This window comes from Mobula birostris, chromosome 3 (genome assembly GCF_030028105.1).
Source record: "Mobula birostris isolate sMobBir1 chromosome 3, sMobBir1.hap1, whole genome shotgun sequence".
Lineage (NCBI taxonomy): Eukaryota > Metazoa > Chordata > Chondrichthyes > Myliobatiformes > Myliobatidae > Mobula > Mobula birostris.
The window spans coordinates 182,748,462-182,761,807 of record NC_092372.1 but is presented as its reverse complement, the minus strand read 5'-3'; the positions used below and the strand labels follow the sequence as shown (position 1 = coordinate 182,761,807).

Below are 13,346 nucleotides of genomic sequence, written 5' to 3'. Positions count from 1 at the left end.
CTCTTCAGATGTAATGATCTTAAGTTAGTATAGTTTGGTTTCAGATATTCATTTAAGTTACTTAGTAATTGTTTGCATGTTAAAGTTTGTATTCCCTATGATTAGAATTGAACTTTGTTGTGGTGCATTGTTCTTCGAAAAAAATCATTCAAATTCCTATCCCCATTCCCGTTCCAACATGTTGGTCCATGGCCTTTTCTGCTACAATGAGGCCAGTCTCAGGTGGAGCAACACCTCATATTCCATCTAGGAAATCTCAAACCTGGTGGTATGAACATAGATTTTTCCTTTTCCTTTTCCCTTTCCTCTTCTTTCATTCCCCACTTGGCCTCTTACCTCTTCTCTTCACCTGCCTATCACCTCCCCAGTGCTCCTCCTCCTTCCCTTTCTCCCATGGTACACTCTCCTCACCTATCAGATTCCTCTTTCTCCACCTACCTGGCTTCACCTATCACTTTCTAGCTTGTCCTCCTTCCTCTCCTTCTACCTTTTTATTCTTGTGTCTTCCCTCTTCCTTTTCAGTCCTGATGAAGGATCTCGGCTCGAAACATCATTTTCATAGATGCTGCCTGACCTGCTGAGTTTGTTCAGCATTTTGTGTGTGGTGCTCTGGATTTCTAGCATCTGCAGAATCTCTTGTGTTTAGAAAAAATATATCACTTTGAATTTGAAATGCACTGGTCAAATTAGGTGAAGCTTGGTATACAGTGAGCTAACCACTGCAAAATTAAGTAGGATCAGGCCAAAGAGCTGTTAGAGCAGGGGAAAAGGATGTGGGGGAGAGAATAAAAGGGGTTAGTGATCAAAAGGGCTTTTAGTGGAAAGAAAAGGTCAAGGATCAATGGGATGGTGGCATTAGGGGTCATTAGTCAGAAGGATTAGGGAATTGGATCGTGTGGACAGCATAAGATGGATAGTGGATGAATTGTTAGACCAGTAGGGTAAGCAGATTGGTAGAAGTGAGTGGCCATTGTGATTATTGTGTCCAAATGAGAGAGACCACAGGGCAAGTATAATACTGAAGGAAACCTGAGCATTCTCAGCATTTGATTCCATGGGAATAAGTCCCTTTCAGGTAACATTGGAATAGACCCCTTGGGCAATCTAGAATCTGCTTCTGCACGATTGACAGTGCTGGGCATTGCAAGGATATTGGATGCTTTTTTATATACCTGGGCTTTTCTATCGTCAGCACTTATGAAGCAAAGAGAATATGACAAGAAAATCACAGACTCTAGGCTACTTGCATAGGTACCTGGTTTTTCTACGTATTGATTCATTATTCATTGAAATGAAATTGAATAATCCATAATATAGCATTGTATATTCCATTTTCTTGGCAAGATTGTTAATTTAGTTGTGAAGGTATATTTTCTTTAACAAGTTAAACTCTTCTTTGTCATGGGACCATTGTCAGATTGTCTATCAAAATTACACAAACGTTTTGGAATTATTTACTCTTAATTATCATTTCCAAGAACTTAGTATTTTTCCAAGTTTAAGCGTCATCTTTCCACGCTGGTCTGTGTGAGATGTGGAGTTTGCAAAGCATTGTTCCTAATCCACACCTTTCAAGTCTTGATTTTCAATGAATACTTTGATCAGTAGAAGAAACCTGAAATTCAATTTGAATCTGTGTTATACTTGAAACAGTAACTGAAGCTCTTTTTATGCCTTTTGCTTTTGTCCTTGAAATAATGAATACTGTACGATACAGAAAAATACTATTATTTCACTAAAATTTGGAACAACTTTTTCTACAGGGTGAAGTGATCGCAATTGATAAGATTGCAAATAAAGTAAGAAAAATAAAGCAGAACGCTGAGAACTTACAATTGAAGTGTATACAAGTGTTTTGTTATGATGGAACTAAAGCCCTTGCAAAAGAGGGGATTTGGAATGAGCAAGGTATGAAATAAAATAATCACTGAGTAGTGTTGGAAAATGCTGAGAATGTGATTTATATATAAAGCTGTTTGATTCTCCAGAATACCTTTTGCAAGCACACGATGTGAAGAATATAAATGATAATTTATAGAACAGCCAAGTATGTGGCCAGTATTTAGTAGTTAATTTCAATAAGTCAGCCAGTTTGTAATTATATTGTCCTGCCTAAAATATACTCTATGAAAAAAAGGAATAGGCAAGAAATAATGGTTGATAAAGTATCCCCTTTTTGTCTTGACTATTTATAAGACAGCTTGACAATGATGAGGAATCTCACAATAGAAGTGACTTTGAAAGCTGTAATCAACAGATATCCATTTTAATTTAATTTGAAAGTTAAGTAAAAACTGCAGCGGGATATTTGAAATAATTAATTTCTTGTGTTTCCTAAATTTAACTGCAATTTGTGTTATTAAAGTTAAGAATTTAGTTAAATATTGATATTAAACAGTTGTGGACATACAACTGTTTAATCTGTATATAAGCTATTGTATGTGATTTTTAATTATTTTCTCTTTATCTTACAGTAATACACAAAATGCTGTCAGAATTCAGGTCAGGCAGTATCTAGGGAAGTGAATAAATAATCGATGCTTCAGGCTGAGACCCCCCCCCCCCCGCCCCTTCAGGGTGGAGGAGCAACAACTCATATTCCGTCTAGGATGGGTCTCCGCCTGAAGCATCAACTGCTTATTGCTTTCCATAGAGCTCCTCCTGCATTTGTTGTGTGTTGCTCTGGATTTCTAGCATTTGCAGAATCTCTTTTGTTTATCTTATTGCGTTTTCTCTTTGTGCTGCATCGGAGCTAGAATAACAATTACTTTGTTCTCCATTACACTTGTATGCTGGAAACAATCTTGAATCTAATCCTTTCAATTAATTGCAGAGGGACCTCCATTCCCAGCAGAAACTTTTGACCGGGTACTCCTGGATGCGCCCTGTAGTGGGTTAGGTCAGAGACCTAACATGGCCTGTGACTGGAGCGTAAAGGAAATCACTTCTTACCAGCCTCTGCAGCGAAAGCTATTTAGAGAGGTAAGTGCTGTCATGTCATTGAACTCACTATACAGTGTATAAGCATCTAATTTTACATTTCCTGTAATTGTTAAAATCCACCAGTCAACCCCTTTTATACATTTTAGTGCAAAAAGGTAAATCCATTTTCTTTTACACATTGCCCCTTGGTGATTTTATGGAAAGATCTATTGTTTTTAAATACCCAATTGTAATTGACTAATAAATATGATTTTATTTTACCAAAAGTTCACTTATCCCATTTAATGTACCGCAAGTTAAAGTGAGACCTTTTTTTCCCTAGGCCATTATTTATCATAAAAGTTATTGAACTTGCAGTTCTGATCTGAATCAGTTACCTGAAACTCCAGTGCTCTCCTTTCATGATATCAACTGGAGTTCATTGAGGCACGACTGCGCAGGCATGTGGATGTCAGCAAGTTAGACCGGCAGGAAGAATTTAAAAAGAGAGTTTTTTCTTTAGCAGTTTGATCGAGGCACGACTGTGCAGTTGCGTGGCTGTCAGCAAGTTAGGCCGGTGGGAGAAATTCAAAAAGAAGTCAGCTTTATAGAGCGGGCGACAGAGGAGAGGGAGTCAGAGTAGAAAAGCTTTGGCTCAATGGGGCTTCAGCGATGATGGGTCGAGCGAGGTAAGTTACCTGTGAAGAATAGAAACAGGAAGTGTGTCTGTGAGGCCGGTGTTCTGTACTGGGTATCAGATGTGGGATGACTGCGTTAGGGAACTGGAGATGCAGCTCAATGACCTTCGTCTGGTCTGGCAAAGTGAGGAAGTGATGGAGAGGAGCTATAGGCAAGTAGTCACACTAGGAGCCTCGGGGGACAGATAAGCGGGTAACAGTCAGGGGAGGGAAGGGCAAGAGTCAGATACTAGAGAGTACCCCAATAGCTGTCCCCCTTAACAATAAGTACTCCTGTTTGAGTACTGTTGTGGGGGACGACCTACCTGGGGGGAGCAACAGTGGCCGCACCTCTGGTGCAGAGTCTGGCCCTGTTGCTCAGAAGGGTAGGGAAAGGAAGAGGATGGCAGCAGTGATAGGGGACTCAATAGTTAAGGGGGCAGACAAACCATTCTGTGGATGCAGTAAATAAACACGGACGGTAGATTGCCTCCCAGGTGCCAGGGTCTGGGATGTTTCTGATTGCGTCCATGATATCCTGAAGTAGGAAGGTGAACAACCAGAGGTTGTGGTACATATTGGTACCAGCGTAGGGACGTAGGAAAAGGGAGGAGGTCCTGAAAACAGACTACAGGGAGTAAGGAAAGAAGCTGAGAAGCAGGACATCGAAGGTAGTAATTTCAGGATTACTGCCTGTGCCACATGACAGTGAGTATAGGAATAGAGTGAAGTGGAGGATAAATGGGTGGCTGAAGGATTGGAGCAGGGGTCAGGGATTCAGATTTCTGGATCATTGGGACCTCCTTTGGGGCAGGCGTGACCTGTACTAAAAGGATGGGTTGCACTCGAATCCAAGGGGGACCAATATCCTGGCAGGGAGGTTTGCTAAGGCTATTGGGGAGAGTTTAAACTAGAATTACTGGGGGGGTGGCCACCAAACTGCAGAGTTGGAGGAAGGGGCGGTTGGCTCACAAATAGAGAAAGCTTGTAGGCAGTGTGAGATGGAGGATAGGCAGGTAGTAGAGAAGGAATGCGCTCAGACTATATTTTAATGCAAGGAGTATCATGAACAAGGCGGATGAGCTTAGAGCGTGGATCAGTATTTGGAGCTATGATGTTGTGGCCATTAGAGATTTGGATAGCTCAGGGGCAGTATTGGCTACTTAGAGTGCCAGGCTTTAGATGTTTCAGAAATGACAGGGAGGGAGGCAAAAGAGGTGGGGGTGATCAGCACTGCTGATCAGAGTGTCACGGCTGCAGAAAAGGAGGAAGTCATGGAGGGATTGTCTACGGAGTCTTTGTGGGTGGAAGTTAGAAATGGGGAGTGTTGAATAACTCTACTGGGTGTTTTTTATAGACCACCCAATAGTAACAGCGATATTGAGGAGCAGATGGGAAGACAGATTCTGGAACGGTGCAGTAAGGACAGGGGTGTTGTGATGGGGAATTTTAATTTCCCCAATATTGATTGGCATCTCCCTAGAGCAAGGGGTTTAGATGGAGTGAAGTTTGTTAGGTGTGTTCAGGAAGGTTTCCTGACACAGTATGTAGTTAAGCTTACAAGAGGAGAGGTTGTACTTGAGCTGGTATTGGGAAATGAACTTGGTCAGGTGTCTGGTCTCTCAATGGGAGAGCATTTTGGAGATAGTGATAGTGATAGACCTCTGGCTGGAGATATCTCCTTTACCATAGCATTGGAGAGGGATAGGAACAGACAAGTTAGGAAAGTGTTTAATTGGAGTAAGGGTAAATATGAAGCTATCAGGCAGAAAATTGGAAGCATAAATTGGGAACAGATGTTCTCAGGGAACTGTACAGCAGAAATCTGACAAATGTTCAGGTGATATTTGCATGGTGTTCTGCATAGGTATGTTCCAATGAGACAGGGAAAGGATTGTAGGGTACAGGAACCATTGTGTACAAAGGCATTTGAAAGTAATCAAGAAGAAAAGAAAAGCTTACGAAAGGTTCAAAAAACTAGGTAATGATAGAGATCTAGAAAATTATAAGGCTAGCAGGAAGGAGCATAAGAATGAAATTAGGAGAGCCAGAAGGGGCCATGAGAAGGCCTTGGCGGACAGGATTAAGGAAAATCCCAAGGCATTCCACAATTATGTAAAGAGTAAGAGGATAAGGCGTGAGGGAATAGGAACCGTGGGATTGAGTTCAAGAGCTGAGAGGTAATGTTATAGCTATATAGAACCCTGGTCAGATCCCATCTGGAGTACTGTGCTCATTTCTGGTCGCCTCACTACAGGAAGGATGTGGAAACTATAGAAAGGGTTCAGAGGAGATTTACAAGAATGTTGCCTGGATTGGTGAGCATGCCTTATGAGAATAGGTTGAATGAACGGCCTATTCTATATGGAGTGATGGAGGATGAGAGGTGACGTGATAGAGGTGTATAAGATAATGAGAGGCTTGATTGTGTAGATAGTCAGAGGCTCTTTCCCAGGGCTGAAATGACTAACACGAGAGGGCACAGGTTGAAAGCGCTTGGAAGCAGGTGCAGAGGAGATGTCAGGGTTAAGTTTTTTATGCAGGGAGTGGTGAGTGCATGGAATGGGCTGCCGGCGACAGTGGTGAAGGCGGCTACAATAGGGTCTTTGAAGAGACTCCTGGATAGGTATATGGAGCTTAGAAAAAGAGGGCTGTGGGTAACCCGAGGTAATTTCTGAAGTAAGTACATTGTGGGTCGAAGGGCCTGTATTGTGTTGTAGGTTTTTCTATATTTTTTCATGTTTTTTCTATGAAAACCACTCGCAAGTCCAGGTTAGAAAATTGGTTCAAATCCCACTTCAGGAGCCTTAAGCTAAAAAGAAACCAAGGCTGACACTCCAGTGCAGTCCTGGAAGAGTTCTACAGTCATATCATTCTTTTGGAAGAGTCATCTGAGAGTGCAGTTTTCCTTGTTGTCTGTGTTTGCTGCTCTGTCAACATAATTTTAAAAAAATTTAAATGTTCTTTTCACTTTGCTGTTCAGTCGTCTGCTGATACTGTTTCCATCAGTTTTTGTTACAATTCTAACATTGGGATTATTTTGATGGAGATCATATTTGATTTGTTCACTAATTGAAGTATTTTCTTAGGCAGTCAAGTTACTAAAGCCAGGAGGCATCTTGGTCTATAGCACCTGTACGATAACATTGGCAGAAAATGAAGAACAAGTCGCCTGGGCACTAAGTACTTTTCCTTGCTTACGGCTCCATCAACAGGTATCATTTACAGTGTTTAGATACATTGCTTAACGCTATTCAAAAAATACACTCAGGGCCACTCTTCTAGATACACTTATACACCTACTCATTAGGCAAATATCTAATTAGCCAATCGTGTAGCAGCAACTGAATGTATAAAAGCATGCAGACATGGTGAGGAGGTTCAGGTTTAGTTAAGACCAAGCACAGTGTCAGGAATAAATGTGGTCCAAGAGACTTTGACCATGGAATGATTGTTGGTGCCAGGCAAGGTGGTTTGAACCTCGAAGTGGATGTGCCAGCAGAAGAACACAAACATATACTCAGTGGCCACTTTATTAGGTACAGGAGGCAGTTAATAAAGTGGCCACTGAACATGTAATAATGTTTATAGGCTGATCACTTTAGGGAAATAGAGAAATATTAGTACTGACTGTTGACATTTATTGTCCCTTTTTGTTATGACTTGCCGCAAGACATTAGGGAGTATTTTGAACTAGCCTGGCAGCAGTTACTCTGTAGCCACTAGCAGCAGTGTTTCTTTTTATCTGAAGATAGGTAAGTCATTGTGGGCGGCCGTTTGGTTATTTTACGATCAGCTTCCTGCCCATCCGGCAGAGGATTCCAGTGTAGTACTGAGTTCTTTCTAGAAGTCAGGCTACTAGGGCAAACTTCAACCTCGACGTTGACAGAGGGCATGAACTAAAAGTGATCCAGACTGTTGGAGGTTATCTATGACTTGTAGCAAATACAGGTGCTGAAAATTGATTTATTGCTTGGGCAATCGGTGCATACCAGCACAAAACCTGAATGCTCTGCCAGTCTATAATTCACTTTAGTGTAACACACACAAAAGTTGCTGGTGAATGCAGCAGGCCAGGCAGCATCTGTAGGAAGAGGTACAGTCGACGTTTCAGGCCGAGACCCTTCGTCAGGACTAACTGAAGGAAGAGCTAGTAAGAGATTTGAAAGTGGGAGGGGGAGGGGGAGATCCAAAATTATAGAAGACAGGAGGGGGAGGGATGGAGCCAAGAGCTGGACAGGTGATAGGCAAAAGGGATATGAGAGGATCATGGGACAGGAGGCCCGGGGAGAAAGAAAAGGGGGAGGGGGGGAAAACCCAGAGGATGGGCAAGGGGTATAGTGAGAGGGGGCAGAGGGAGAAAAAGGAAAGTGAGAGAAAGAATGTGTGTATAAAAATAAATAACGGATGGGGTACGAGGGACACCTACGCTCTGTCCGCCAGAGAAAGCAGGATCTCCCAGTGGCCACACATTTTAATTCCAAATCCCATTCCCATTCTGATATGTCTATGCACGGCCTCCTCTACTGTAAAGATGAAACCACACTCAGGTTGGAGGAACAACACCTTATATTCCATCTGGGTAGCCTCCAACTTGATGGCATGAACATTGACCTCAAACTCCCACTAATGCCTCACCTCCCCTTCGTACCCCATCTGTTATTTATTTATATACACACATTCTTTCTCTCCTTTTTCTCCCTATGCTCCTTGCCCATCCTCTGGGTTCCCCCCCCGCCCCTTTTCTTTCTCCCTAGGCCTCCTGTCCCATGATCCTCTCATATCCCTTTTGCCAATCACCTGTCCAGCTCTTGGCTCCATCCCTCCCCCTCCTGTCTTCTCCTATCATTTTGAATCTCCCCCTCCCCCTCCCACTTTCTAATCTCTTACTAGATTTTCCTTCAGTTAGTCCTGACGAAGGGTCTCGGCCTGAAACGTCGACTGTACCTCTTCCTAGAGATGCTGCCTGGCCTGCTGCGTTCACCAGCAACTTTGATGTGTGTTGCTTGAATTTCCAGCATCTGCAGAATTCCTCATGTTTCACTTTAGTGTGATGTTTTTAAATATTTATGCATAGCTGATCCTTTACCTCAGTGCTACTTCTCAGCACTCACTTCTTATCCCTTGTTAATCTTAAACACTTGAGATATTTGAAAAATTTAAGTAATTCTTTTAATTTTTCAGTTGTGATAGTTTTATGTTTGTGAATATCAGTGATGTTTGAAAACTGTTCGAAGTAACCTTCAGAATTACAGCCAGCAAAGCTTGGGGTTGGGGGGGGGGGTGCAGAGGTGGTGGGAGAAAGTGCAGTCATTTGTCAGCATTTTTAGGGCTATTTTAAGCACTTTCGTTTTGGAGACCCAGACACTGCTCACACCACATAGTTTGGCTCTGGGATGCTTTTGGCCAGCAAAATTTATTTCCTTCATCTGATTAGTTCAAAGTTTAAAGAAAATTTTATTATCAAAGTACATATGTCTCCTGAGATTAATTTACTTGTGACTATACTTAACAAATCTATTGGGGAAAAAAAAAACCATAACAGAATCAATGGAAGACCGGTAAACTAGGGCATTCAGAGTGCAGAAAACAAAAAAAGAACCAATAGTAATAATAAATAAATGAGCAATAAATATTGAGAGCATGAGATGAAGAGTCTTTGAAAGCGAGTCCAATAGTTGTGGAACATTTCAATGATGGGTCAAGTGAAATTGAGTAAAGTTATTCCCTTGGGTTCAAGAGTATGGTTGAGGGGCAGTTAGTAACTGTTCCTGAACCTAATGGTGTGTGTCCTGAGGCTCCTGTACTTTCTTCCTAATGGCAGCAGCGAGAAGAGAGCATGTGCTGGGTGATAGGGGGCCCCTGATGAAGGATGCTGCTTTCGTGCGACAGCATTTCACGTAGATGTGCTCAATGGTTGGGAGGGCTTTTCCATGATGGACTGGGCTTTATCTATGATTTTCCATTAAGGGCTTCGGTGTTTCCATACCAGGCTGTGATACAGCCAATGTACTCTCCACTACACATCTAGAGAAGTTTGTCAAGGTTTTAGATGCCATGCGAACTCGTAAGGAAGGAGAGGCACTGCTGTGCTTTCATCGTAATTGCACCTGCATGCTGATCTCAGTACAGGTCCTCCAAAATAATAACACCCAAGAATTTAAAGTGGCTAACCCTCTTCACCTCTGATCCTCCATTGAGGACTGACTCATGGACCTCTGGTTTTCTTTTCCTGATGTCTATAATCAGCTCTTTGGTCTTGCTGTCATTGGGTAAGAGGTTGTTATGACACCACTCAGGCAGATTCATAACCAATTTTGATACGGCCTATAACAGTGGTGTCATCAGCAAACTTGAATACAGCATTGGAGCACTTAGCCATAAGTGTAAAGTGACCAGGCAGGATGCTAAGCACACAATTTTCTGGTGCACCTGTGCTCATGGAGATCGTGGAGCAGGTATTGCCAAGTCCAAGAATTGAATTGTTTGAGGGCAAATGAAAGGTTCTGGGCAGTGATTCCAAATTGATAGTGTTAGCAGGATCTAAGCTGATCTTGATTTTCTATTTTGGGATGTTACACCTTGTGTGTGTGTATTTACTTTAGAGGTTTGGATACCTTAAAAAAAAATTAAAAAGGTCTTAGTTGTATATTGATAATTAATATCTCACCTGTTCTATTTAAAAAGTAATCCTTGTATCTATAGGATTTTCTCATTTTGCAATGTTACACTTGTTATTGCATAATAATAAATCTTGTATGATAATTAAATATAATTATTTTTTTATAAAACTACTTAAAATTTCCTCATTAGCATTAATTGGCTTCTTCATATGCTTGACATTGATACTGCTTAAAAGGAACAGTTTTAAAACAGATTTAAGGTTTATATTTGGTGGGATGTTTTACAGTGACCATTTCTTCCTGCAGGACCCTCACCTGGGTGAAGGAGGTATGATGAGTATTGGACTTTCAGAAGATCAGTTGAAATTGCTGCAGAGATTTAATCCATCTAGTGTATCTGTAAAGGACACCTTTGCTTTTTCTTCACGTATGGATTTCAGTCAGATGACTGATTTAATTAACTTAGCCAATAAGGACACAATAGGCTTTTTTATTGCAAAATTTATTAAGGCGCAGGATGCCTAACAGTTACCAGGACTGTGATTAAAAATCCACAATTACTAGCAATTAGTATTAAATAAAATGTTTTTAATGGCCATATTATTTTTATTGTAAAGAATGAAAACTGATTTCCCAATGTTTCTGGTGTATAGTCATGTCATTGTAATAATTCCCTATATGTTTTTATAAACTGATTAACAAAAGTTCAAATGACAGCATCATCAGTACATTATTCCTCTGACAGCAAACCAAAGGCATAGTTGCCATGGTAGCAATGGATTATGCCAGCTGTTGGTTGAGATCATATACCATGTGCTGACAAAGATCATTAGAGGCTTTTGCATTTCATTTAGAATCCGGATTACAACATTTATTTTAAACCTCTTTCTCTGTTTTTACTTTAAAACAGAAATGAAATTTAATGTTGAATAAATGTGAGATACATAATGTCCTTTTTTCATTTATAGTTTATAAACAAGGATAACTTAATATTTTAGTAATTTAAAATGGAGAAGTATATTTCACTCTTTCATTTTATGATTGTAATAAATTTTGGATTTAAACCTTTTATGTTAAGTATTTCTTTGAAAGGACTAAATGAGCTGTAAAAGCATACCACCTTCCTATCATTTTCTTCAGCCACACTTGGTCTTACCATTATTTCATATTTGCACTACTCAACCATGAACCTGTCTTATCCTTGGTGGGTTTTTTTTACATATTGTCAATCTATTTCTCCTTTCCACACACAATCTTCCAGCTTTTCATTCGCTCAGTTATTTTGCAAGCCAACTACTTCCTGCTTGACCTATTCACTGATCAGACTATGGTTTCCACTTGCCCTAACTGGAGCTACACTGCAGTATTGTTCCTTCTGCTAGGTTAGAAATATGCACTTTTGTAAAGGCAGTATATCTCACTTCTGCCATTTCTGGCTTCATAACCATAGATAGCCCTTCCCCCGCAGCTTTAGTCATAGCCTATTGGCAACCAGCTTACTTTTTCAGAAAACATAACATAAATTAGAATCTGAAACAAAAACAGAAATGCTGGACGAACTCAGTTGTGAGGATGGCTCACTTAGCCAAAATGTTAACTGGTTTTTCTTTCTACAATGCTAATTAAGTGTTTGTTTTTTTGTGGTATTACTGTTTTAGCTCTGCTTTTCTACAATTTTTGATCTCCTAATACAATTTGTTCCTCGCATAGCACTACTTCTCTATTTTGGATCTTACTCCCAACTCTGTAAAGAGTTTGTGCAGTTCCCCCCCCATGACTACATGGATTTCCTCCAGGTGCTCCGGTTTCCTTCCACAGTCCAAAGATGTACCAGTTGGTAGGTTAATTGGTCATTGTAAATTGTTCCGTGATTAAATTGGGGGATTGCTGGGTGGTGCAGCTGGAACAACCTATTCTGCACTGTATACATAAAATCTTTGGATGTGGGAGGGAACCCATCTGTCCATAGGGAGAATGTATAAAGTCAACTCAGGCATCACCCGAGGCGAGAATGGAATCTGTTTTTTTGCTGCTGCAAGGCAATAGCTCTACCAGCTGCAAATCCCTATTGCCACATAAAATATTTTATTCAAATATAGGCATCTTGCCTTTTCACATTTTATGCATCTACCAAGAATTTTTAAAAAATAATGTATTGTGTGCAGTTTTGGTCACCTAATTACAGGAAGGATATAAATAAGGTTGAAAGAGTGCAGAGAAGGTTACAGAGAAAGGTTGAATAGGTTAGGACTTTATTCCCTGGAGCGTAGAAGAATGAGGGGAGATTTGATAGAGGTATATAAAATTATGATGGGTATAGATAGAGTGAATGCAAGCAGGCTTTTTCCATTGAGGCTAGGGGAGAAAAAAAAAAAAAGAGGACATGGGTTAAGGACGAAGGGGGAAAAGTTTAAAGGGAACATGGGGGGGGGCTTCTTCACACAGTGGTGGGAGTGTGGAATGAGCTGATAAAGTAAATGCGGGCTCACTTTTAACACAAGAAAAACTTGGACAAATATATGGATGAGAGGTGCATGGAGGGATATGGTCCAGGTGCAGGTTGGTGGGACTAGGCAGAAAAATGGTCCGGCCCAGCCAAGAAGGGCCAAAAGGCCTGTTTCTGTGCTGTAATGTTTCTATGGTTCTATCAAAAGATCAGAAACACAAAGATTGTTGAAGATCAAATTGATTACTATTTGATAATCTTGCTATTAAATCATTAAAATTTTCAGCGATTTTAGATGCAGTCAGTGCAGTTGGAAATAACATCCCATGCTTGCTGACGATCAATATAGGTGCACCTCAAGGATGTGTGCTTAGCCCACTGCTCACTCTACACCCATGACAATGGCTAGCCACAGCTCAAACACCATCTATAGATCTGCCAATGATACAACTATTGTTGGCAGAATTTCAGATGTTGAGGTGGTCTACAGGAGTGAGCTGGATCAGCTGGTTGAATGGTGCTCCAACTATAACCTTGCACTCAACATCAGTAAAACCAAGGAACTGATTGTGAGCTTCAAGAAGGGAAAGTCAAGGGAACACACACCAAACCTTATTTGAGAGATCAGTCGTGGAAAGGATGATCAGTTTCATGTTCCTGGGTGACAACATCCTTTAA

At 40.9% G+C, this 13,346-nt stretch overlaps 1 protein-coding gene across 3 annotated transcripts in view; it reads left to right on the top strand.

Annotated features, from left to right (window-relative positions):
• Window positions 1-11,229, top strand: part of nsun6 (NOP2/Sun RNA methyltransferase 6) — a 34,564-nt gene extending 23,335 nt beyond the window's left edge. For all 3 annotated transcript variants that reach the window (XM_072252043.1, XM_072252044.1, XM_072252045.1), the window contains exons 9-12: window positions 1,764-1,908; window positions 2,834-2,982; window positions 6,689-6,814; window positions 10,529-11,229. In XM_072252043.1, coding sequence (XP_072108144.1) covers window positions 1,764-1,908; window positions 2,834-2,982; window positions 6,689-6,814; window positions 10,529-10,747 — 639 coding nt within the window. In that variant the 3' untranslated portion in view covers window positions 10,748-11,229. The remainder of the gene's footprint in view (window positions 1-1,763; window positions 1,909-2,833; window positions 2,983-6,688; window positions 6,815-10,528) is intronic.
• Window positions 11,230-13,346: the final 2,117 nt, after the last annotated feature.